The sequence below is a fragment of the Pan paniscus genome, chromosome 13, assembly GCF_029289425.2.
Source record: "Pan paniscus chromosome 13, NHGRI_mPanPan1-v2.0_pri, whole genome shotgun sequence".
In the NCBI taxonomy this organism is placed as follows: domain Eukaryota; kingdom Metazoa; phylum Chordata; class Mammalia; order Primates; family Hominidae; genus Pan; species Pan paniscus.
The window spans coordinates 103,510,004-103,536,079 of NC_073262.2; the positions used below are offsets into that span (position 1 = coordinate 103,510,004).

Genomic DNA, 26,076 nt, shown 5'->3' on the forward strand with positions numbered 1-26,076 from the left:
CCTGGCCAACATGGTGAAACCCCGTCTCTACTAAAAAAATATAAAAATTAGCTGGGCATGGTGGTGGGTGCCTGTAATCCCAGGTACTTGGGAGGCTGAGGCAGGAGAATCGTTTGAACCCCAGAGGCGAAGGTTGCAGTGAGCCAAGATCATGCCACTGCACTCCAGCCTGGGTGACAGAGCAAGACTCCGTCTTGAGAAAAAAAAAAAAAAAAGGGCCAGGTGCAGTGGCTCATGCTTGTAATCCCAGCACTTTGGGAGGCTGAGGTGCATGCATCACCTGAGGTTAGAAGTTCGAGACCAGCCTGGCCAACATGGTGAAACCCTCTCTCTACTAAAAATACAAAAATTAGCCAGGCATGGTGGCGCACGCCTGTAATCCCACTTACTCGGGAGGCTGAGGCAGAAGAATTGCTTGAACCCAGGAGGCGGAGGTTGCAGTGAGCCGAGATCGCGCCATTGTACTCCAGCCTGGGGGACACAGCGAGACTCCATCTCAAAAAATAAATAAATAAATAAATAAATAAAAAGAAAGAAAAAAAGTAATATAATGTCCTAATGATTACGTTTCCTGAAGAAAATTAGTTCAAAAGAAAAAGATATTGGCTACTCTATCGTTACCGAAAAATTATCTACGTTCTCTTTGATCCACCTTTGACATTGGACAAATAAGTGGAAATCAGGCCAGAAGTTAGGATGGCTAGTTTTCCCTAACAATGGTTTTACAGAAAGTTTTGTTGTTGTTATTTAGGTTAGATTATTCAATTCCAAAGTGGTTATCTTGTTGTATTAACTGATGTTGAATATGTAAATAATAGTACTTACCTCACATGTTTTGGGTGTCCTCTCACAGAAGACTTCAATTTTAATATCACCTACATCTGTATGCAGTGTCACAGACTAAAAAGGAGAGAAAATGTGAGAACAAATGAAATTTATTTAGGTGACTTTATGCATTGTTTATTTCCCTGTGTGGATATTCAAGATGATAATCTGAATAAAAACAGACAGAAATACTGCTTCAGAGATGACCCATCCACAAAGCAGCTCTTAGAGGTAAGTTGTACTTTTTTCTCAAAATTGATCTCAACAGTAGAGAAAAAACTCCAGAATATAAATGTTACGGTTAAGTAGTATCCATGATAAAAATTTGGAAGTAAATATTTTGATGGAAAGAATTATTTTAACTTTGAATTTTTTATCAAGAAAAATAAAAACAATTGTTATGTATTATTGATGTACATGGCAATTCACCAACATCCTTATTTATAGAAAAATAATGAGAAAATGATTTTTCAAAACATAATTTCCACCATTTTCCTTAGGTAATTTAATTCTGAGAAATAGGGTTAAAAAATAATTCCCTTCTCGACTAACAAAAATATAACAAGTGTCAGTGTTTCTAAATCTTAAATGTGCAGAGATAACCACAGTGCTTTCTTGCTTGCTTTTTGTTTTTGTTGTACCTGTTTTTCTGTAACCTGTATACCCCTTGATATGATACTGTATTCCAGAGAGGGAGAAAACAATTTGGAGGGTTCCTTTTTCATTTCTCCTTTTTTTTTTTTTTTTTTTTGAGGTGGAGTCTTGCTCTGTCGCCCACACTGGAGTGCAGTGGTGCGATCTCGGCTCACTACAATCTCCACCTCCTGGGTTCAAGCAATTCTCCTGTCTCAGCCTCCCAAGTAGCTGGGATTACTGGGATATGCCACAACACCCAGATAATTTTTGTATTTTTAGTAGAGACAGGGTTTCACCATGTTGGCCAGGCTGGTCTCGAACTCCTGACCTCAAGTGATTGGCCCACCTCTGCCTCCCAAAGTGCGGAGATTACAGGCGTGAGCCACCGCGCCTGGCCTAGCAGTTAGAGAGTATGAGCAGGTTAAAGATGTGTGTGGGAGAAGCAGGGCACTATTCTTATTGCCTTTTTCTACTTCAGGTTCTAGTTGCCCACTTTATTTAATTGTTTTTTTAAAAGTAGAGACGGGGGCCTCACTGTGTTGCCCAAGCTGGTGTTGAACTCCTGGGATCAAGCAGTCCTCTCACCTCCGCCTCCCAAAGTGCTGGGATCACAGGTGTCAGCCACTGTGCCCAGCCTAGTTGCCCACTTTAGATCTAGAGCAAAATAATCCAATTAAAATTGTCAGACCTGTCTATTCTCTTCTGCTCCTTCAACTCTCCCTTTCCATTTCTATCTATCTTGTAATCAACCTTTCTCCATAAAAGGTAAATTCTGGCTGGGCGTGTTGGCTCACGCCTGTAATTCCAACACTTTGGGAGGTCAAGGCAGGCAGATCACCTGAGGTCAGGAGTTCGAGACCAGTCTGCCCAAAATGGCGAAACCCCATCTCTACTAAAAATACAAAAAATTAGCTGGGCGTGGTGGCAGGCGCCTGTAATCTCAGCTACTGGGGAGGCTGAGGCAGGAGAATCACTTGAACCCGGGGGCAGAGGCTGCAGTGAGCTGAGATTACGCCACTGCACTCCAGCCTGGGCGACAAGAGTGAAACTCAAAAAAAAAAAAAAAAAAAAAAGGTAAATTCTGTGCATTTTAAGTGACAACATTAAAGAATTTTAAAGTAATTTTGTGTATTTTTTAAAAGAATTATTCCATATTAAGTGCTTCTGTATTATACAATTTCTCCATCTTGCCACTGCAATTTCCATGAACTTTTATTGCCCTTGACTGAATTTCTAAAAATTACTTATAATGAAAGACATTAGATAAAAATTGCTCAAAACTTACCATTTTTCCTCTTAGTGGTTTCAGGAAGGACTACGTGATTTCTCAGTCTTACAGGGAGTTCAAAAATAAGTCTCTAGTCCCAAAAGAAAAAAGAATTCGGCTCATTTTTCTGTCTTAACTCACACACGCTCATCTTTACCGAACATTTTAAATAAAAACCTCGCCGGGCGTGGTGGCTCACGCCTATAATCCTAACACTTTGGGAGGCCGAGGCGGGTGGATCACTTGAGGTCAGGAGTTCGAGACCAGCCTGGCCAACATGGCGAAACCCCGTCTCTACTAAAAACACAAAAATTAGCCAGGTGTGGTGGCAGGCGCCTGTAGTCCCAGCTACTCAGGAGGCTGCGGCAGGAGAATCACTTGAACCCAGGAGGCGGAGGCTGCAGTGAGCTGAGATCGCGCCACTGCACTCCAGCCTGGGTGACAGCGCGAGACTCCGTCCAAAAAAAAAAAAATCCTCTAATGGCATCCCCTAGGTAATAAAAACCCGGCTATAGAAGTAATGACGAGATATCCTACCCGATTCAAGCCTCCCAATCTCCTACTTGCCCGGCTTGCTCTTCTTCAAGAGCCTCCTTGCAAGTCCCCCAATAACCCAGATACCTTCCCTTAGGGTCCAGGCATTGGGTGTCCCTTTTGCCTGGAATTCTTACACTCAGACATCTCTACGGCTAATTTCCTCACCTCCAAATTTCTGCTTAAACTTAAAGTATAATAAAAAATAAATAAAAAAAAAAAAAAAAAAAAAAATGTCAAGTTTAACTGACCTGACAATCCTACACAGAACTGCTTTAGCCCTTCAGCCCTAGGACATTCCTATTTCCTTCTCCCACAGCACTTATCACTAATATACTATGAAATTCTCTCTCTTTTTTTTTTTTAACCACAGCACTTATCACTAATATACTATGAACTTCTTTTTTTTTTTTCCACCACAGCACTTATCCGTAATATACTATGAACTTCTCTTTTTTTTTTTTTTCATTTTGAGACGGAGTCTCGTTATGTCGCCAGGCTGGAGTGCAGTGTGGCAGGATCTCGGCTCACTGCAACCTCCGCCTCCGCCTCCCGGGTTCAAGTGATTGTCGTGTCTCAGCCTCCCGAGTAGGTGGGACTACAGGCGCGCGCTACCATGCACGACTAATTTTTGTATTTTTAGTAGAGACGGGGTTTCGCCGTGTTGGCCAGGCTGGTCTCGAACTCCTGACTTCAAGTGATCCGCCCGCCTCGGCCTCCCGAAGTGCTGGGAGGCCGCCGTGCAGGGTCCTTCTTTTACTCTGACGTTGCAACAACAGCCTCGCCGCCCACTGTTCACTCGCAGTATCCCAAGAACTAAACCAGTAGCAACACAGAACTCAGCAAGCATTCGAATAAGTGAATGAAAGAATTAATGACGTTACTCCATACTTGGGCTTCACCACTTCGTCTAGCACAGCCGTTGTTAAAACAGGAAAAATGCAATCGCAGATGCCAGCAGAGGTCTGTTGGTTCAAAATTATAGTTTCTTTGGGCCAGCGGAAGTTGGGCGCGGGACCCAAGAGAGAGAACGCCCCTTACCGCCTCACCTCCTTCCTCCCCTCATCTTCCTATCTCAAATCAAAACGACAATGCAATTTATCCCCAACCAGAAATTTGACAGTGAAAGGGAGCTCTACTAATAATTGCACTGGGACAAGAAGTGTAAGGCGAAACTACCTGGGCAACCTCAAGCAATGCTTTACACTCGGCTGCCAAACGGAAAGGACCACTTCCGCCCAGCTCTCCCGCTACGGGGAGCCAATTGCCACAGCACCCGGAGCGCCGACGCGGGACCGGAAGTGACGCAGAGAAGTTTCCGGGACTGGTGAGTAGTGGGCGATTTAAAAACCCGCGAGTGTAGTTGTGACCTTCGCTGTAGGTGCCGGTTGGGGCCGGCTGTGATTGTTATCTTGGTGCTGCAGAGGACAGCAGAAGAGGAGACTGGGTCAGAAAACTGCCCTGCCGCACCAGAGCACAGCGCAGTAGTGGGACAGGGGTCCTGACTCAGACTTACTGGCTGTGTCTCGTGGTTTTTCACTGTCCTGGAAAAGGCCTGAAGTGGCACTGAAATGAGGCATAGGTGAGGTAACGTCGAGGGAGCGGTTTGCAGGTTGCAAAGGGGCCCTACTGATGCTGCTTAATAGTAAACAGTGCTTACTCTAGGACGGGAGTTGTTTCCAGCATTACGTGTAAATCTCGCGATATTGTGGCCTGGGCACTATTTTCATTAAGGAGGAAACTGCACAGGATAAGTCATTTACCTGCTGTTGCACAGCTCTGGCTCTCGGATTCAGGCTGGCTTCAGAGTCGGTGCTCTTAACCGCCATACTATGTTGCCTTCTGTTGTCGTTGTTGACTGTGGCCATGTAGCCTCGCAGTTTCCTCATCTGTAACAGTAAATAACTCAAAACCTGCATGATGGTCCACTAGGGTTTCACTTTCGAGCTTGCCAGATGTAGAAAATGCTGGAGAATGGAGTACTATGAGGACCATTAGAAGATCTTCCAAGGCCGGACGCAGTGGCTCACCCCTGTAATCCCAGTACTCTTGGAGGCCGAGGCAGGTGGATCACTTGAGCGCAGGAGTTTGAGACCAGCCTGGGCAACATGGCGAATCCCCATCTCTACTAAAAATACAAAAATTAGCCAGGTGTGGTGTTTCGCGCCTGTAGTCCGAGCTGCTCAGGAGGCTGAGGTGGGAGGATCTGCTTGAGCTCAGGAAGTCGAGGCTGCAGTGAGCTGAGATCACGCCACTGCACTCCAGCCTAGGCGCCTAGTGAAACCCTGTGTCAAAAAGAAAAAAACAAAAACAAACTTCCAAGACCTCGAGTGGTTTTTGGAGACCCTGTATCACTTCAAATAATGTGTTAAACAAGCATCTTCATCTCATTAAATAGAAATGTTGAAAAATTGCTTTTGGAATAATTGGCTTATGGATATTTCATCAAATTTACAATTGGCTATGCTTTCTTATTGTGCATACTATGAAATGTTTTTCTTCAAAAAGTGTTTATAAGTGGTAAGTTTAAGAATGGGGTTGACAGCATTATCTTTTGTGGTTATTTGATTAAACATTTACTAATTGTGCATATTTTGGAGCCAGCAGTTTTTTTCTACCTTTCCATTGCCCTCCCACCTTCCCTCTGTTGCCAACCTTTTCAGTTCCTTGTTGGATATAGATACTTAGAAGGCTTACAGGCTGTCTGGGAAAAGTACCCTATACCTTATCCCCTCCCACCTCTTGAGCCTGGCCTTTGTGTAGCAAATGTTGCTTAAGGGGCAGTGGCTTCTCCCTTCTTCTGCCTTGACCCTGTCCATTTGTAGAGTGACCTGCCTATGTATTCCTTGATTTTTGATTCTGATAAAGCACTTGACATTTTAAACATTCTTTTTGTTTTGTTTTGTTTTGTTTTGTTTTTGAGACGGAGTGTTGCTCTCTCGCCAGGCTGGAGTGCTGTGGCATGATCTTGGCTCACTGCAACCTCCGCCTCCTGGGTTCAAGCGATTCTCCTGCCTCAGCCTCCCGAGTAGCTGGGACTACAGGTGCACACCACCACGCCCAGCTAATTTTTGTATTTTTAGTAGAGACAGGGTTTCACCATGTTGGCCAGGATGGTCTTTATCTCTTGACTTTGTGATCCTCCCGCCTCGGCCTCCCAAAGTGCTGGGATTACAGGCGCCCCGCCACATTATTCTGTTTTTTGGTAAAGCACATTGTAATGCCAGTATATACCACCCCAACTCCAAATTCTGTTGCAATCAGGGGAGGCGGGCAGTGTCATTCTATGCAGTAAGCATTTAGTGCTGGCTTATATTAGTGATACTGAGATTTATTGAAGTTAGTTCCTATTACATAGTAGCTTTAGCATAATGGGCACACACAGAATTATGAGAATACTGAGGGGTGGGGAGCCTTGGGAAGGATGCTGAAAAGGGAGGTCAAGAAAAGTTTTATTTAAGAAGTTGGAGGGGGCTTGGGAAAAGGAAAGGTAATATTTAGAGAAATGGATTAGGGAGGAGGTTGGTTGAAGCAAGGGTAGGGAGAATAAGAACAAGGGTGCGCAAGGCAGGAGACGGGATGGACGTTTATGTATTATGTACCAGGCTTTCCTAGGTTACATAATTCATTTGCTCCTCTGGATGACCTGTGAAGTGGGTTATAGTATCTCTGTTTCGTAGGTGAGAAAACAAGATTGGAGAGGTTAAATGGCTTACCTAAGTTACAGTGTGCTGGTAAGTGGCGGAGCCACTATTTGAACCCAGATCTCTATGACGACAGCTCTTTTGCCCATATGTTTTGATGCCTCAAAGATCCAGGCCTAAAGTGTACCTGTGTACCATTTTCTTTGTTTTGACTTCAGAAACTTGAACTTTACCTGATTTCTGTATGTTGTCATCTTGCGTACGCCCAGTCCCCACGACAGTCCGGTTTGTAGATTCCCTGATCTGCAATTCTTCCCGTTCCTTCATGGATTTGAAGGCTCTCCTTTCTTCCTTGAATGACTTTGCATCCCTCTCGTTTGCTGAGAGTTGGGACAATGTTGGATTACTGGTGGAACCAAGCCCACCACATACTGTAAATACACTCTTCCTGACCAATGACCTGACTGAGGAAGTGATGGAGGAGGTGCTGCAAAAGAAGGCAGACCTCATTCTCTCCTACCATCCGCCTATCTTCCGACCCATGAAGCGCATAACCTGGAACACCTGGAAGGAGCGCCTGGTGATCCGGGCTCTGGAGAACAGAGTCGGTATCTACTCTCCTCACACAGCCTATGATGCTGCGCCCCAGGGCGTCAACAACTGGTTGGCTAAAGGGCTTGGTGAGAAGCCTCTTTCATATTTGATATTTTCCCTGCAAATACTTTGAAACTTTAGGATGTCTTTCCAGTAAAGTTTTAACTGCTTTAGGGTTGGGGAGGGCATGATTCCATTTTTATATAATAATTTTAAAATAATGTTCCTGAAATTTGGCAGTTAAATTGCATTTGAAAAAGGAAACATTTTTTATTCTTATGGAGTAAGGAGAGCAGAAGTCTTCCTTACTGGACTGAGCTTCATGATTCCTCACTTTTGTGGCACAATGCCTGTCACCCAGGCACTTGGAAAATGCTTGTTGAATTAAAAGCTCAGGCCTCTCCAGAATACACTTGATTGATAAGTCAGGTAAATAGACATCAGGGTTTTAATGAATGTTTTTAGTGAATGTTTACTTATGCCTAGCACAATGAGGGAATGATGGATGGATTTTAGCTTTATTTTAGTAAGTCTTTACTCATTTTAGGCTAAAGCTTTTATGATGATATCTGGATTAATGTGGTCAAATAAAGTATGAGCATTTGCAACCTGAATGATGGTTTACATGGCTAGATTTACCAAGCAGTAGACCATTCTGTGTATTATCTGAAAAGGTATGAATCAGTCTTTCTTGTCCAAGTTTTTCAGAGATTTAAGAATCTTTTGGAAAATAATTCTGAAAATAATTTGATTTTGTATGTCCATACCAAAGCCCTAGATTATGGGGACTGGTGATGTATATCTAAGGGATGTGTGTATGTTATGTAAGCATGAGAATGAATCTTTTAAAAAAGTCATTTCTTAGAAATTTTGCCTATAATAGTTTATCTTACTTTTAAATCTTAATCTCTCACCCCCCAAAACTCCCATTTTCCCACAATATTTTCTCTAGGAGCTTGTACCTCCAGGCCCATACATCCTTCCAAAGCTGCCAACTACCCTACAGAGGGAAACCACCGAGTAGAATTCAACGTTAACTACACCCAAGACCTGGACAAAGTCATGTCTGCAGTGAAAGGAATTGACGGTGTTTCTGTCACTTCTTTTTCTGCTAGGTACAATTTATTTTTCTCTTTTTTTGTGTGTATTTATTGGTAAGCATCTTCCTTACAAAGTCTATAACCCTGGTATTTAGGCTTGAAACAAATAGTTTTCTCTGGAGTTGGTTTACAAAGCAGCATACTCCTCATTTGTTTGTGGGTCCTGGAGAACTATGGAATTTTTTCAAAACAATAAAAACGGTAAGTAACACTAAGTATTTTCTATGTCAGGGGACTATACTATGCATTTTACCTACAGTATTTCTAATCCTGGTAATGTTCAAAGATAGTTGTTTTTACTTTAGAGAATACAGATAGATCCTAGTGATGTGGTGATAAGGCTTTTATTGGTTCCCAGCAAATCAGTGATTCCCAAGCGCTTTTTTATATTTATCTTTACATTTTAAATATATATTTTCATAAATCAGTCTTTTTATTTAACATCATGGAAAATATTTTTCTGAATAGTCTTTTTTTGTTTGTTTTAAGAGACTCCCAGGCTGGGCACGGTGGCTCACACCTGTAATCCCAGCACTTTGGGAGGCCAAGGCTGGTGGATCACCTGAGGTCAGGAGTTTGAGACCAGCCTGACCAACATGGAGAAACCCCGTCTCTACTAAAAATACAAAATTAGCTGGGCGTAGTGGCGCATGCCTGTAATCCCAGCTACTCAGGAGGCTGAGGCAGGAGAATCACTTGAACCCGAGAGGCGGAGGTTGCAGTGAGCCGAGATTGCTCCATTGCACTCCAGCCTGGGCAACAAGAGCGAGACTCTGTCTCAAAAAAAAAGCGACTCCCATGCTGGAGTGCAGTGGTATGATCGTAGTTTGCCGTGGCTTTAAACTGCTGGCCTCAAGCAGTCCTCCTATCTCAGCCTCTCAGTTAGCTGGGACTATAGGTGCCAAGCACTTCAAGGGAAAAATACATTAAGTGCCTCTTTATAAGGTCAGTCATTATTTAGGGCAGAGATAGGAGTTTTTTTGGTTTATATATTTATTTATTATTATTATTATTATTTTTGAGACGAAGTCTAGGTCTGTCACCCAGGCTGGAGTGTAGTGGCACGATCTTGGCTCACTGCAACCTCCGCCTCCCTGATTCAAGCGATTCTTCTACCTTAGCCTCCTGAGTAGCTGGGACTACAGGCACCTGCCATCATGCCTGGCTAATTTTTTTTTGTATTTTTAGTAGAGATGGGTTTCATCATGTTGGGTGGGCTGGTCTTGAACTCCTGACCTCGTGATCCACCTGCCTCAGCCTCCCAAAGTGCCGGGATTACAGGCGTGAGCCACTGTGCCCAGCCGGTTTTTTATTTTTTATCTTTGAGAGACAAGGTCTCACTTTGTCACCCAGGCTGCAGTGCAGTGGCATGATCACAGCCCATTGCAGCCTTGACCTCACAGGCTAAAGCTATCCTCCCACCGCAGCCTCCCTAATAGCTGGGACTATAGGTATAACTTGCCACCGTGCCTGGCTAATTGTTCTGTCTGTTGTAGAGATGGGGTTTTAACTTGTTGCCTAGGCTGGTGTCAAACTCCTGGGCTCAAGCCATGTGTCCACCTTGACGTCCCAAAGTGCTGGGATTACAGGCATGAGCCACTGCCCCCTGCCTAACCTCTCATTATTTTTAATTGCTTGTAATGTTTCTTACTATGGATGAACGGTAGTTTCTTTGAGCATTCCTCTTCCTACTGATGGACTTTTTAGTTTGATTCCAGTTTTTCCATATTGTAGATAATATCTGAGTTTTACCATTAGATAGGGATCAAGGCATTGGTTTTCTTTTTTAAAATGTCACAGGTGATTGCAGAGTTTATAATTAATGCTTCCAGATTATCTTTAAAGGTGTCCTTTAGTTCTAGAATTTTATGATTATATTTAGAGTTTATGGTTAAATGTGAAACTGTCTTGATGTCAGTAATTTTGGAGAGGCTCTAGAGGGTGATCCAAGGGCCTCCTGCGTGATTGTTAATGAGGTGCTTATTTAAAAATGCAGATATTTGGCCAGGCGCGGTGGCTCATGCCTGTAATCCCAGCACTTTGGGAGGCTGAGGCAGGTGGATCACGAGGTCAGGAGATTGAGACCATCCTGGCGAAACCCCATCTGTACTAAAAATACAAAAAATTAGCCGGGCGTGGTGGCGGGCGCCTGTAGTCCCAGCTACTCGGGAGGCTGAGGCAGGAGAAAGGCGTGAACCCGGGAGGCGGAGCTTGCAGTGAGCCGAGATCGCGCCACTGCACTCCAGCCTGGGAGACAGAGAGAGACTCCGTCTCAAAAAAAAAAAAAAAAAAAAAAAAAAAAATGCAGATTTTTGTATTCACCTCAGACCTTATAATTAGAATGGAGTTTGCCTGAGAATCTGTCCAGGACATTCTCAAATTCAATGATGTTTTAAAATTATCATCTCTGAGGCTTTAAAAAAATTCATTTTGCCCCAGCCCCATTTGTAGATGTTCTGTTCACTGGTTCTGTGGAAGGATCCAGCAGCTGTTATTTTAAGAAGCTAGAAGGAATTTTTTTTATTTTTTATTTTTTTGAGACAGAGTCTCACTCTGTTGCCCAGGTTGGAGTGCAGTGGTGTGATCTTGGCTCACTGTAACCTCCGCCTCCCAGGTCCAAGTGATTCTCCTGCCTCAGCCTCCCCAGTAGCTGGGACTACAGGCACCCCACCCGCCCCACCACCACGCCGGGCTAATTTTTTTTGTATTTTTGGTGGAGATGGGTTTTCATCATGTTGGCCAGGCTGGTCTTGAACTCCTGATCTCAGGTAATCCACCTACCTTGGCCTCCCAAAATGCTGGGATTACAGGTGTGAGCCACTGTGCCTGGCCGCCTTTTTTTTTTTTTTTTTTAACTTTAATTTTTTAATAATTAAAAAAATAATAAGAAGATAGGGTCCTGCTATGTTGCCCAGGCTGGTGTTGAACTCCTGGGCTCAAGTGATCCGCCCACCTTGGCCTCCCAGAATGCTGAGATTACAGATGTGAGCCACTGCACCCGGCCAAGAAATTTCTGATGCACAATCGGGATTGAGAACAGTTCTTGAACAGTGGTTTCAAAGTGAGGTCCTTGGACCAGCAACATCAGCATCACCTGGAACTTGTTAGAAAGGTAACCTCTCAGACCCCCACCTAGATATAATGAATCAGAAACTCCAGGGGTGGGGCCCAGCACTCTGTGTTTTAATAATCCTTCAGGTGATTCTGATGCCCAGTAGAGTTAGAGAAATGCTATTCTAGAAAATGGATTAGTTTCAGATTAAATGGATTCTGTTGGTTAAATCCTTGGTTCCACATAAATCTAATCTATTATAGTAGGTTTGTAAACTGTGGATTATCTAAAATACATTTTGGCTATATTTGTCCTAAATGGAGTGATTTTCCCCCCCTAGGACTGGTAATGAGGAACAAACACGGATTAATCTGAATTGTACTCAGAAGGCTTTGATGCAGGTGGTAGATTTTCTTTCCCGGAACAAACAACTTTATCAGAAGACGGAAATTCTGTCACTGGAGAAGGTAATAAGAATATTTTGTATTTGATCTTAAAATACTGTGCACACATTTTCTAACAGTATAATTGGGGTATAATTGATATACTTAGGTATATTGAGGTATACCTTATTGAGGTATAATTGATATACTAAGAATTGTACATATTTGATGTGTACAATTTGATGAGTATCATTACTTTGCATTTTTCTTCAGCAAATTCATTTGTAAATTATTAGGTCAACAGGCCATTCACTGTTATCTAAATTACAAAATGGCAATGAGAGCATAATATTCTCTAGGAAGTAATTGAGAAAGGGAGACATTCCAGGAACAGGAAAATATTGGTACGTCTTCAGGGTTACAGATTTGGTTACAGGTTTGCTGTCTCCTTATTTTACACGCTCTGCCTGGACCATGTCATTCACTTCTTTAACTTGATAGCCATTTGTATGATGATTCCTATCTTTACTTTTTGGCTTAGAATGCTTCCTTAAGGGAAAAAATGACAAGAACCCATATTTTCATCTACTTTCTGGATGTTTTGCACTTACAGAGCCCACAAGTATTTCAAATTCAGTATATCCAAATACTTTATCCGTTTGCCACCCCCGCTTTTTTTTTTTCCATATTTCATATTTCAGTATCATTATCTACTTTAGTTTCCAAGTTTTCACATTCCTCCTTGACTCCAGGCCCTGCTGAGTCTGGCCTCATATCTATACAGTGTTTCTCCTCTGTATTGGCTCTGCCACCACAGTAATTGAAACTCTCATTTTCTGCAATGAGAGTAGTCTCACCGAGCACCTAGGAGGCAGTCCAGGCTCTTTAGCATGGTGTCGGAAGCCCTTAATGATCTGCTACAGCCCGGGCCTCCAGCCTCCTCTCCTTCCACAGCATGTGCTCTGCACAGTAGCCATACTGTCTTCTTTTGGATCTGCCCCCATAGTGTGTTCTCTCAAGTCTTTGGCACCTTTGTCCATGTTCTCTCTGTTTAGAATGCCTTTCTCCATCTCATCGTACCTCTGTCCTGCCACACTGCACTTGACATCACCCCTTTTTAAACTCTTTATTTCCCCCTTTTTAACTCTTTTAGGGTTTTCTCTAAGACCTAAGTCCTTCCTCCAAGTACTCCCCAAGCCTCCCAAGTCACAGCTCATTTAGTTTGTCATTCCTCGTGCTGCTGCAAATGTAGCACCTACCTTGTATTTAAACAGTTTTATTATTTTGTTTATTTGAGACAGGGTCTGGCTCTGTCCCCAGGCTAGAGTGCAGTGGTACAATCTCAGCTCACCACAACCTCTGCCTCCTGGGTAGCTCAAGCCCACCTCCCATTCAGCCTCCCAAGTAGCTGGGACTGCAGGCGCACGCCACTGCCTGGCTAATTTTTGGATTTTTTTGTGGAGATGAGGTCTCACTATGTTGCCCAGGCTGGTCTCAAACTCCTGAGCTCAAACAATCCACCCACCACAGCCTCCCAAAGTGCTAGGATTATAGGCATGAGCCATCGCGCCTGGCCTGATTATTGATTTAAACATCTGCCTTCCTAGAAAACTGTGAACTCCTAGAAGAATGATTTTGTCAGGTTTGTATCCCCACATTTAGCCTGGAGCTTGCTATAGTAACCTCACAGTGTGCATGTTGATGATTTTAGCATTTGTTGTTTTAGGACTAACAATGAACACCGTTTCTAACTTCTGTTTCTCCTCAGCCTTTGCTTCTACATACTGGAATGGGACGGTTATGCACACTGGATGAATCTGTCTCCCTGGCAACCATGATTGATCGAATAAAAAGACACCTAAAACTATCTCATATTCGCTTAGCCCTTGGGGTGGGGAGAACCTTAGGTAAATATAGCTCCTTCATTTATCCAGTATGCCTACTGTTAACATTGGACAAAGATTGAAACTCTTGGTTGTATTAATATGTGATAGAGAATGTGTTAGCAGCTCATAGGAGATAATTGGTTTACGTTATTGATTAGGGTGGGCCAGGTTCTGATGTGGAATACATCTCATTGACTTAATCAATGAGATTTATTTCTCTGTCATGCTATGTGTTCATTTCAAGTTGGTCATTGTAGGAAGTCTGACCATTGTAGACTGGTTGCTGTTGCAGAGGGAGGGAGTTTTGCAGGGTCTTAAACCATCAGTTTAAAATTCCAGGAAACATGTTAATTTCTGCTCAACTCATTTTCCAGAATTAGTCATGTTGCCCAGTACAAGCAAGGGAGGCATAAAGTGCAGTCTTACCATGTGTCAGGAAGAGAGCTGGAATCATGATTGCTACAATTACAACATAAACTTTGCACTTATAAGACTGGTAATATTTTCTAGTGAGGTGCTACTGAGTGATCTGATCCATTGTAGTTTCTAAGTCTTGTAGTTTTTTCTTCTGGCCTTTCCTGGTACTTTTGAGAACAAAAAGAGTGAACAGACATTTGTTCAACACCTTCAGTGAGCCTAGCACTGTACTGATTGTCTGTCCTAAGTACGTGAGCTCCTGCTGGCAAAAGCAGTGGAGCACAGCGGTTATAGGTGTGGATTCTGAGCTTAGACAACCTGGCTTCAGATTTGTCTGTCCTGTTTGCTGCATGTCTTTGACAAGTTTATGCCCTCTCTGTCACAGTAGCCTCATCTGTAAAAACTGCATTAATAATAAAACCTAACTCAGAAGGTGGTAGTATAATCCATGTGACATGGCACAGTGATTGGCTCACATTAAGTATAAAGTGCTAGCTGTTGTTAGCTTTGTGGTTGGTACTATTTCTCCCATTTTATAGGTGAACAATTGTGTTCAGAGAGATAAGTAACTTTATTAGTTCGTTCTCACGCTGCTATGAAGAAATACCTGAGACTAGGTAATTTATAAAGAAAAGAGGTTTAATTGACTCACAGTTCTGCATGGCTGGGGAGGCCACAGGAAACTTACAATCATGTTGGAAGGCACCTCTTCTCAGGGCGGCAGGAGAGAGAATGAGTGCAAGCAAGAGAAATGCCAGACGCTTATGAAACCATCAGATCTCGTGAGACTCACGCATTATCACAAGAACAGCATCGGGGAACTGCCCCCATGATCCAATTACCTCCACCTGGTCCCGCCCTTGACCCGTGGGAATTATGGGGATTATATTCAAGGTGAGATTTGGATGGGGACACAGAGCCAAACCATATCAGTAACTTATCTAAAAGTCCAGTTAGATCAAACAACCCACGGGAGTTAGTGTCCAAAGAAAATGGATAGCAGAGGTGGGATTTGACTTCCAAAATAACTCCAAAGCCCCCTCTTTGAGATACCCTGCTGCTGAACTGGAGTGACCACTAAAGAAGTGTTCATTTTAGAAACCCAAGTGCTAAATACTTGGATTTTGGCTCGAAAGTTGCTGTTATTTCACTTTTCAGAGGATGCTTTTTGAGAATAAATAGTATATTTAAAAATAGTGCCAAATCCATTTGTAGCATTCCTCTTTCTTATAGTCCTTTTAGTTCCTTGGCTTCCTCACCTGAGAATAGAGATAGTACTTGCCTACCTCTCACTGTTGTCTGAAGACCCAGGTGAGATTATTTTACCTAGCACTGTTGCAATACAGCCTAGAGCTGCACCATTAGTACTATTCAGTGGTTTGTGAGTTTGTGCAGCCATGTCCAAAGGAATAACGGTGCCCCCTTCAGCGGCACATATACTAAAAATTGGATGATATAGATTAGCATGGCCCCTATGCAAAGATTACACGCAAATTTGTGCATTGTTCCGTATTTTGCGCAATTCACAAAGGTTGTTGGAAAAAAAAAAAACACAACAAAGGAATAATAACCGTGCCTTGGGTTAGCTATGCAATATCAAAGAATGACCTGTTTGCTTATATTAAAACATGGTTTTTTAAAATGCAGTAAGAACAATTCATATACTGGTGATGAGACCAGGAGTGAAATCTGTATTATGTTTAGGATTCTTGGTACAAATTATAATAGTAAAATGAAAGGGAATTGTAAAGTACTGGTCTCTTGTTTCCTTTGTTTTGAAGAGTCTCAAGTCAAAGTCGTGGCCCTGTGTGCTGGTTCTGGGAGCAGCGTTCTACAGGGTGTCGAGGCTGACCTTTACCTCACAGGTAGGACAGACTTTGGATCTCTCTTGGTTTATTTTTTGCAAAATCAAAAATGGCAAATTTTAGAACAGTACCTGGCACATAGATGATACCTAATTAATGTTTTCTGAACCTGAACTAAACAGAAACTACAACAGAACTGGGGACTTACTACATTCTTTGTGGAGGGATGAAATCATTGAACAGTTTATTACATTATCTCAAAAGTTAATGGTCAGCATTTATTTTACCTACATTCTTCCTAAACTGTCCCAAACCTCTCAGATTTCACATCAGTGGGATACTTTCTACCCTGTCACCTTAGCTAGGAAATGGTTCCTTTTACTCAGCCTAAAGCCAATCATCAATTCCTATCAATTCAAGCTCCCAAATCTTTCTAGAATCTTCCCCCTTATCTCTATCCAGGCACCATCTCCTACTTGAAGTACAGCATCAACCCTCTAATGGTATCTTCCATATACTCTCCTGAAATTAACTTTTCAAAGTGCAAATTTGATGGTCTTGATTAAAAAGACTTCAGTGATTTCCTTCACCTGTCTGGTGGAGCCTGAACATTGCATCCCCTTTCCTGTACCCTTTGCTTATGCTGTTTTCTCTGGCTAGAATGCCTTTTCCTTGTACTCCTAGTGATAAGTGAACACCCCCTCTGAGAAGCCTTCTCTGACACTGTCCTGCTCCTGCCTCTTGTGGGTCCCTATCACTTTGTCCTTGACCTCCAATGTGCACTTCTGTTGGATAGTAATTGTCTGGCTGCTGGCCTTATACTCTCTCATTTAGGATACTACCTAATAGGTCCTGGCTAATTTTTATTGAAAGAATTACTTTATGTAGTTACTACTCAGGAATATGGCCAAACATGGCCCCTTACACCTCCAAAGGATTTGGGGGCATTTTAAGGGGTTGCCACTTTGTTTACCTCCTCCTTCTTAGGGTTAGGAGAGAATGAGTTAAAGAATTACTTTTCCCACTTCGAGGACCAGGCTCTAGGCTCTTAGCCCTCTGGCCATTCCTTTGGCTACTTCCATGCTTCCCTTGCCTCCCACACCCACACTTTGTTATATAGCACACTCTCTTACAAAGGCTGCTGCACTCAAAGCATTGTCACATCCTGAAGTACCGAGGAGCAGCATCTGAGCAAGCCTGATGGAATTGCTCTAAACCAATAAATTGATTTAAAAAAACAAAACATGTATGTGACTATTACTTATTTTATATTTTCTGAAGATAAAAGATTTTTGTAAGCCCTTAAATTTCTACCAGATTAAAGTGAAATTTCAATATGAATATCTTACAGTGTTGTGTCTGGCTATTTTAAAATTCATTTTAGCATTTTACTTAGGAATTTCAGACTTATGCAAAAGTTGCAAGAATAGTACACTGAACTCCTATATGCTCTTCACCTTGGTTACTAATGGTTATATTCTGCCATATTTGTACATTCCCTATGTGCATATTATATATGTGTCCATACACATTTGTGTTTGCATGTATAGATACATAATATATACAAGTTAAAATATGTTCTATATATATATTGATGTATTTCCCCTAGGACCATTTTGTAATCAATTTCTTTACCTCTCAATGACAATTTCTTTACCTCTCAATACTTCAGTGTATAGTCTAAGAACAAAGACATTCTAAGTCCATGGAACAATTATCAAACATGGGAATTTAATATTGTTAAAACACTTACTTGATATACAGTCCATATTCACATTTTCCCAATTGATAAAAGCCTATAGCATTTCTTTTTCTGATCCATATCCAGCCAATGATCTCACATTGCATTTAGTTGTTGTTAGTCTCCTTCAGTCTGGAATAGTTTCTCAGCTTTGTCTGCATAGCACTGACATTTTTAAAGAGTATAGGCTCTTTGTTTTGTGCTTCTCTCTCAATTTGGGGTATCTGTTTCCTTATACTTTTTTAAAAACTAGTTTTTTAAAACAATGATAAAGTATAATGATAACGTGCATAAGATAGATTCAAGCAGTTCCAAAATGTTAAAATGTCCTTCCTATCTGGCTGTGGGGAGAAATAGAAAATATATTATCCGGCTAGCATTAGCTGTCTCTGGTCTGTGAGGCATCACTTTTGAGTATAACTTCAGAGATGTGAAGCCCCACCTAAAGGACCTCTGCTGAACTTCTTCACGCTTCCTGTGAGCCTGAGGCCGTGTTCTCATTGTATTAGGTTAAGGATAATACCCCATAAGACCAGCAGATGGGGAGCCTGCTCCTTGCAAATTAAGTTCTCTCATTTGTCTTTTCATTCTCCATTTGCTTATTCTTTCCCAAGCTGCCATCCTGGGCCAAGCTTTTCTTTCCGTTGGCTTCAGCTATTATTGCAGGGTCTTCACTGATTTCCCCCCTTTCATGCCTTCTCCAGCCAATGAATTTGTCACAGTACAGGCAGCCAGACTTACCTTTCCTAAAACAAGGCTTCCAACTGGGCCATCTTAGTGTCTTTTTCTTGCTTTTTACTTCTACTATTATAGATTAAGATGTTTTAAAAGGTGCTTGAATAAAAACTATTCCTTATAATGAGATGACACTTATTAGGAGAAGATTGTGGGGAACTTAAAAATTCTGGAATTAAGAAAACTCATTTTTTTACTTATAGGTGTTTTCTTATGGGAAAATTAAAAGAGAACTCATTTTTTTCCAAGAACCCTTTATTCTTAAATTTATATGCCCTTCTGTCTCTAAATACAGTTCAAAATTGTACTTTTTAAAGAACAAACCTAATTGTACACAGTGCAGTTTTGCTCTTAAATTAGAAGTCATCAAATTCACAAACTGCATTTTAAAAAATTCAGAATATTAGGCTGGACATGGTGGCTCACGCCTGTAATCCCAGCACTTTGGGAGGCTGAGGCGGGCAGATCACTTGAGCCCAGCAGTTCGAGACCAGCCTGGCCAATGTGGTGAAACCCCATCTCTACTAAAAATACAAAAATTAGCCAGGCATGGTGGTGGGTGCCTGTCATTCCAGCTACTCGAGAGGCTGAGGCAGGAGAATCACTTGAACCCAGGAGGCAGAGGTTGCAGTGAGCCGAGATCGTGCTACTGTACTCCAGCCTGGGTGACAGAGCAAAACTCCATCTAAAAAAATAATTAACAATATAAATAAATTAAACATTCAGAATATGAATTTTCCCCAAATCTTTTCACAACAGATGAGATTCCCTCCAGAGTTTCTAGGGATTTTGCTTAAGTCAAAGAAAAATACTTTGTTTTTAACCTGGAAGTAACCTTAATTCATTTCATCCTTATATATTAGACTAAGTTGACGACAGAAATACTGGTGCTTACAAAGCATAAGTCTGCTGGGCAGTATACATATAATTTCCTCCAGAGGTATTTATTACTTACATAAGAGACAAATTTTCTGAAGGCCTCATTTTACTTGGCAGTGATCATTCATTTTACCGTGGAAACACTTTGAATGGGTGTTTACAGATCTGGTTCTGGCCAGATATGTTGGATTGGATAATTGCCTTGGGGTCTGCTAAGGAAAAAGAAGTTGGAATTCTCAGTGGGATGGATTTTATTTTTATATTTTCAAGATTGTCTTACTCTGTCACCCAGGCTGAAGTGCAGTGGTGCAGTCTCGGCTCACTGCAACCTCCAGGCCCTGGACTGAAGCGATTCACCTGTCTCAGCCTCCTGAGTAGCTGGGATTACAGGCACGCGCCACCACGCCCAGCTAATTTTTGTGTTTTTAGTAGAGACGAAGTTTCACCATGTTGGCCAGGCTAGTCTAGCACTCCTTAGCTCAGGTGATCTGCCTGCCTCGGCCTCCCAAAGTGCTGGGATTACAGGCGTGAGCCACCGCACCCAGACTTTTCTCTCTTTTTAAGTTGGAGGACATAAAAGAAAACTGTACACTACTATCTAGATTTATATGTAAAACAGTTCTGCTCTATTACATTCACTTCATATAGACTACAAACTTGGTATTTCTGCTTTTGTGTTTCCTCATTCCACAGATTCCATATCTAGCATTTAAGAATTTGCTCTTCCCTTTTTGGTAGGTGAGATGTCCCATCATGATATTTTGGATGCTGCTTCCCAAGGAATAAATGTCATCCTCTGTGAACACAGCAACACTGAACGAGGCTTTCTTTCTGACCTTCGAGATATGCTGGATTCTCACTTGGAGAATAAGATAAATATTATCCTATCAGAGACTGACAGGGACCCTCTTCAGGTGGTATAATTGCAGAAACATCAGGATAACACATTCTACAAATCAGCTGGATGCCAACTTAAATTTGTAACATGAGTCAGTGGGACTGGTGTGCTTCCAGAGAGTGTCTTCGAGGGTATCATCATTTCTGGTTTGTTAATCTTATTCACCAAATGTTCTGTCGCTCGTAAGGTAAAACTGTAATATAACTACCATATTAAATAACAAATGTTCATTATAAACTCTAGGAAAGATTGAATAAAATCTGTTTACTTAACATTCTTTGGAAGGAGCTCAAGTGATTCTGTCCTTAGTTTAATTGTAGATGGGATGGATCCATTTGGGTATCTCTGCCCTTGGTTAGTTAACATTATGCTTGAAAAACTTGGGCTTGAACACTTCTAGGTAGTAGCCTTTCTGCAGTGATAAGAAGGTCTGTTTGTCCTTGTTCCTAGTTCTGCCTACATTCCAGTCTCTCACCTAAATTTCAGAATCAGAATGAGATTTATCAGGATGTTGTTTTGAAAATATATATACACAATCATTATTCATATTACTGTTACTTTATTGCTTTTTAGATGACTTACCTGTAATTTTTTTTTCTTCCACAGTCCTTTGTTCCCGATTTCTGCTCTGTCACTTCCCTCTCCTGGCAATGAACTTGGCTGCCGCAGGCAGGGGGCAGGGCCAGGGAATGAAATTCCAGAGCAGAAAGAACAAAATCAGATATCTCAAAATATCATCCTGTCCCATTTAATCTGGGCCTTTTATCCATGTGGATGCCCCTTTCTAAACAGCACCTGCACTGGGCTGCGAGGCCCCTGCCTGCCTGCTGCTGGTTGGGCAGGGTAGATACACCTTTCTCCACCTGAGGACTGCGTTCTCAGGTAATCTGGCTAAAGCAATATTCCCTCCATTTTAGGCATTCTTAGATTGCTTTTATGATTTGTGCTATTTTACCATACCACATGTAATTTTTACTTCATGCTTTTGTGTAAAGCAACTTTTTCTCTTTTTGTTTATTTTTTATTGTGGTAAAATTCACATAACATAAAATTCACCATTTTATTTTCCTGCCCCCCCTTCCAAAATTCACCACTTTAAAGTATACAATTCCATAGCTTTTAGTACATTTACAGTGTTGTGGTACTGTTACCACTACAGTTCCAAAGCATTTTTCATCACCACAGAGGGAAGCCCCCATTAAGTAATAATTCCCTCCTCCCATCCCCTGGATCCTATTTGTATGGATTTGTCTATTTTGGATATTTTCTATAAGTGGAATCATAAACATGTGGTCCTTTGTGTCCGGCATCTTTCACTTATGTTTTCTCCATTACTGCCGCCTTTTGTGTTTGATTTTTTTTCTAGTATTTTGACTCCCTTATTTCCTTTTAAGTATCTATTTTATCTTCTTACCTATCTTTAAAGGAAATTTTATGTGACATCCATTATAACTTAAATATTTACTTAATCTATATTAAATACAGGATTATTAAAATACAAAGGAACACTGCTCAAAAGAAATGTCATTTTTTTTAAATGTCTTTTTTTTTTTTTTTTTGGAGACGGAGTCTCACTCTGTTGCCCAGGCTGGAGAGCAGTGGCATGATTACAGCTCCCTGCAACCTCTGCCTCCCGGGTTCAAGCGATTCTCCTGCCTCAACATTCCAAGTAGCTGGGATTACAGGCACACGTCACCATTCCCAGCTAATTTTTGTATTTTTAGTAGAGACGAGGTTTCACCATGTTGGTCAGGCTGGTCTCCAACCCCTAGGCTCAGGGGATCCGCCCACCTCATCCTCCCAAAGTGCTGGGTTATAGGTGTGAGCCACCGAGCCTGGCCTGAAATGTCATTTTTAAGCTTAGTGCCTAATGACATGTTTTGTGTTGTTTTGCTGATTTAATAAATAAGGCCACATACTGATATGAAACAGTGGTTTAGTAATCCCTTGTCTACTCCAGAAAACTGAAGGCTGAGGAAGGACATGCACATTCCCTCACAGGTGTCACATGAAAAATCTTCCCTATTCTGTAGGACTTAAAAGGTCGCCTTGGATGCCCACATGGACAGTACATTCCAGGTGGAAGGTTGCAGATTGTAGGGAATAGTGTCACCACCTTTGTTGTGCATCCATGACACCTTATATAATCTCTTGTGCACATGTATTAGAGGGTGCTCCATACCAATCTAGATCAGGATCCAAATCAGACACTAGGGCAGGAAAGAAGTGAATCTGGCCAGGAGGTGGCAGCAACAGTTCAGCCCAAGGCAACTGCTGCTGGGCAGAATGGAGGTCCAGCGTGGCCAAGTCTTCCTGTTCTTTCAGGGGCAAAGGAAATCTGGATTTTTAATATGTGGGGTGTTAAAATATACATATATTATCATATATAAAACATACATATATACATGTTTCTGCACAGTTCCTGGCTTATAACTCCTCTAGCCCTTGTTACAGTCTTTTAGGTGTGTTAAGCCTCAGGGGCAGGCCTCAGGAAACAATCTCTCAGAGTTCTCCTGCCCTCCTTTCACCAGTCCCAAAGCAAAATCCTAATCTTCTCCCTCCCTTTTTTTTTATTTAGAGACAAGGTCTTGCTCTGTCACCCAGGCTGGAGTACAGTGGTGTGCTCATAGCTCACTGCAGCTTCAAACTCCTGGGCTCAAGTGACCCTCCCTCCTCAGTCTCCTGGGTAGCTGGGCCTACAGGCACCTGCCACCACCCACCCCCTACTGACTAATTTTTTCAAATTAAAAAAATTTTTACTTTTGTAAAGACCGGGTTTTGCTACACTGCCTAGGCTGGTCTTGAGCTCCTGAGCTCAGGGAATCCTCCTGCCTTGGCCTCTCAAAGTGCTGGGATTACAGGCATGAGCCACTGAGCCTGGCCGTTTTTTTTTTTTTTGAGACGGAGTTTCACTCTTGTTGCCCAGGCTGGAGGGCAATGGCGTGATCTTGGCTCACCACAACCTCCGTATCCCGGGTTCAAGCGATTTTCATGCCTCAGCCTCCCGAGTAGCTGGGATTACAGGAATGTGCCACCAGACCCAGGTAATTTAGCATTTTTAGTAGAGATAGGGTTTCTCCATGTTGGTCAGGCTGGTTTCAAACTCCTGACCTCAGGTGATCCGTCCTCCTTGGCCTCCCTAAGTGCTGGGATTACAGGCGTGAGCCACCACACCTGGCCTTATTTTTTATTTTTTATTTTTTGTGAGACAGAGTCTCACTCTTTCACCCAGGCTGGAGTGCAGTGGCACGATCTCAGCTCACTACAACCTCCGCCTCCCAGGTTGAAGCAATTCTCCTGCCTCAGCCTCCCAAGTAGCTGGGATTACAGGCGTTCGCCACAATGCCCAGCTAATTTTGTATTTTTAGTAGAGATGGGGTTTCACCACGTTGGCCAGGGTAGTCTAGAACTCCTGACCTCAAGTTATCCACCTGTCTCAGCCTCCCAAAGTGCTGGGATTACAGGCGTGAGCCACTGTGCCAGGCAAATGCTGCCATTTTAAGACCTACACTTTGGGTAGCAAAGGTAAAGATGTTGACCCTAAATACTTGGGAAGCCTGGGGCCAGTGATAAATATAAAAATTGGTATGAAAATTTAGTAATGAGCTTTGTATTGTACTCATGCTTAAAGTTATATTTTCCATAGCATCAGTCTTTTCAAATTTGCCTTATTCAACACATTAAGGATGCTATAACTTATGCTATTAAAACCTCATAGGCTGGGTGAGGTGGCTCACACCTGTTAATCCCAGCACTTTGGGAGACCCAGGTGGGTGGATCACTTGAGCCCAGGAGTTCAAGACCAGCCTAGGCAACATGGTGAAACCCCATCTCTACAGGAAAAAAAAAAAAAAAAAAGCCAGGTGTGGTGGTGTGTGCCTCCTGTAGTACCAGCTATTCAGGAGGGTAAGGTGGGTGGATCACTTGAGCCCAGGAGGTCAAGGCTGCAGTTAGCTGAGATGGCACCACTGCACTCTAACCTGGGTGACAGAGACCCTGTCTCAAAAACAAACAACACTTATAGACATTTCATATTTCACCTTCATATCCTCACAACTACTGCCTTTTGTGTAGTAAGTGTTCAAATTTAGGCTATTCAGGATTATGCTGGAAGAGTAATTTGACCTCATAGAATATAAAAAGTACATTCTGAACAATGCCACTGCCTCCACATTTGAATTAGCTGGAACAAACAGTAAACTTCTAAAGTTATTTTGTTTAAAAGTTAGGCAAAATCTATCAGCCCCCAAACCAACTGATCTTTTATTTTGAGACAGGGTCTCACTCTGTTACCCACCAGGCTGGAGTGCAGTGGCATGATCACAGCTCACTGCAGCCTCAGCTTTCCTGGGCTCACATGATCGATCCACCTAAGCCTTCTGACTAGCTGGGACTACATGGTGCGTGCCACCATGCCCAGCTAATTTTTTGTATTTTTAGCAGAGACAGGGTTTCGCCATGTTGGCCAGGCTGGTCTTGAACTCCTGGCCTCAAGAGATTGGCCTGCCTTGGCCTCCCAAAGTGCTGGGATTACAGGTGTGAGCTACCGCGCCTGTTTCCACTGAATTTTTTTTTTTTTTGAGACGGAGTCTCACTCTGTCGCCCAGGCTGGAGTGCGGTGGCGCGATCTCGGCTCACTGCAAGCTCCGTCGCCTGGGTTCACGCCATTCTCCTGCTTCAGCCTCTCGAGTAGCTGAGACTACAGGCGCCCGCGACCACGCCCGGCTAATTTTTTGTATTTTTAGTAGAGACAGGGTTTCACCGTGTTAGCCAGGATGGTCTCGATCTCCTGACCTCGTGATCCGCCTGCCTCGGCCTCCCAAAGTGCTGGGATTACAGGCGTGAGCCACTGCGCCCGGCCTCCACTGATCTTTTATATGAGTGAAGTGATCATGTATTAAAATAACAAACGATGCTAAGAAAGTCCAGTTTCTGGACTACTGTGAGAACTAATTTAGCAGTCCTTGCACAATAAATTCAGCACTGTGGCAAATTTATAAACAATAAATGTTTGACATCTCCTGTGCCTTTTTTTTTTTTTTTGCAATTTTATTAAGAGTACCCAGAAAACCTTTCAAGGTTTCAGTAGATCTGTTCAATCTTGCCAGAATCAAGGTAACACAGTAGAAGAAATTAGAGCCTTATCAGTCAAGACATAACTGCTAGAGCCTCAGGGACACCGATGTGGACACAAGTCAACAAACAGCATACAATAATGTGCCAAGATCTTCACCAGATCTGTAAGATGCACTCATAAAACTTCTTTTGAAGAACTTAAAAATATTTTTAGTAAAAAACCAGCACTACAAATTTATAAAGTGATTCTATCCAAATTGGCTTTTTATTTATTAATAATAAAGTCTACTGACACATACTGCTTGCAAATAGTATAGACACAAAAATTATAAAAATAAACCAGTAGATATTTAGGGCAGATGCAAAAATTTGCACATTAGGTCATTATAAACTAGATATATTAAGCAAAAAAAGCAAGGTGCAAACCAGCAAGTATGATATATTACCAATTGTGTTTTTAAAAGGAGAAAGACAGATACTTTTACATATGCATAGACAATATCTGGAAGAATACTTAAGAAAATGCTATCAGTGGTTGCCTAAAGAACTGGGTGGATCAGGGAGTGGGCAGGAAACTCACTTTCACTGAATATCCTTTGGTACT

General features: G+C 42.2%; 2 protein-coding genes and 1 non-coding gene across 13 annotated transcripts in view; 2 read left to right on the forward strand and 1 right to left on the reverse strand.

Annotated features, from left to right (window-relative positions):
- Nucleotides 1-4,551, reverse strand: part of PPIL3 (peptidylprolyl isomerase like 3) — an 18,473-nt gene extending 13,922 nt beyond the window's left edge. Inside the window, exons 1-3 of one of the 4 annotated variants that reach the window (XM_008974157.3) lie at nt 4,442-4,551; nt 2,747-2,819; nt 826-900 (exon numbers count right to left, since the gene is read on the reverse strand). In XM_008974157.3, coding sequence (XP_008972405.1) covers nt 826-900; nt 2,747-2,749 — 78 coding nt within the window. In that variant the 5' untranslated portion in view covers nt 2,750-2,819; nt 4,442-4,551. Of the gene's footprint in view, nt 1-825; nt 901-2,746; nt 2,820-3,513; nt 3,650-4,146; nt 4,303-4,441 lie in introns of those variants that run through there. The other 3 variants (XM_003820737.7, XM_008974158.6, XM_034954786.4) reach the window with 3 other exon arrangements.
- Nucleotides 4,435-20,668, forward strand: NIF3L1 (NGG1 interacting factor 3 like 1). 8 transcript variants are annotated; one of them, XM_063595530.1, is made up of 8 exons: nt 4,566-4,589; nt 6,943-6,996; nt 7,125-7,586; nt 8,453-8,615; nt 11,993-12,119; nt 13,804-13,942; nt 16,120-16,203; nt 20,237-20,668. In XM_063595530.1, the coding sequence occupies exons 3-8, from the start codon at nt 7,151-7,153 to the stop codon at nt 20,419-20,421; spliced, it is 1,134 nt and encodes a 377-aa protein (XP_063451600.1). In that variant the 5' UTR covers nt 4,566-4,589; nt 6,943-6,996; nt 7,125-7,150; the 3' UTR covers nt 20,422-20,668. The 8 variants fall into 8 exon arrangements, with proteins under 8 accessions (XP_003820782.1, XP_034810674.1, XP_063451600.1 ...); XM_055108954.3 differs by lacking the exon at nt 4,566-4,589 and adding an exon at nt 4,597-4,844; XM_003820734.6 differs by lacking the exon at nt 6,943-6,996 and having other exon boundaries at nt 4,435-4,589.
- On the forward strand, nt 15,754-15,855 carry LOC112439142 (U6 spliceosomal RNA). The gene has a single exon (XR_003027444.1). It is a non-coding gene; the product is annotated as a U6 spliceosomal RNA (small nuclear RNA).
- Nucleotides 20,669-26,076: the final 5,408 nt, after the last annotated feature.

Coding starts and splice junctions, on each gene's coding strand:
- NIF3L1 (XM_003820734.6), top strand. CDS start 7,151: ATGTTGTCATCTTGCGTACGCCCAGTCCCCACGACAGTCCGGTTTGTA. Junction 7,587..8,452: donor CTGGTTGGCTAAAGGGCTTG/GTGAGAAGCCTC, acceptor TATTTTCTCTAG/GAGCTTGTACCTCCAGGCCC. Junction 13,943..16,119: donor TGGGGTGGGGAGAACCTTAG/GTAAATATAGCT, acceptor TTTGTTTTGAAG/AGTCTCAAGTCAAAGTCGTG.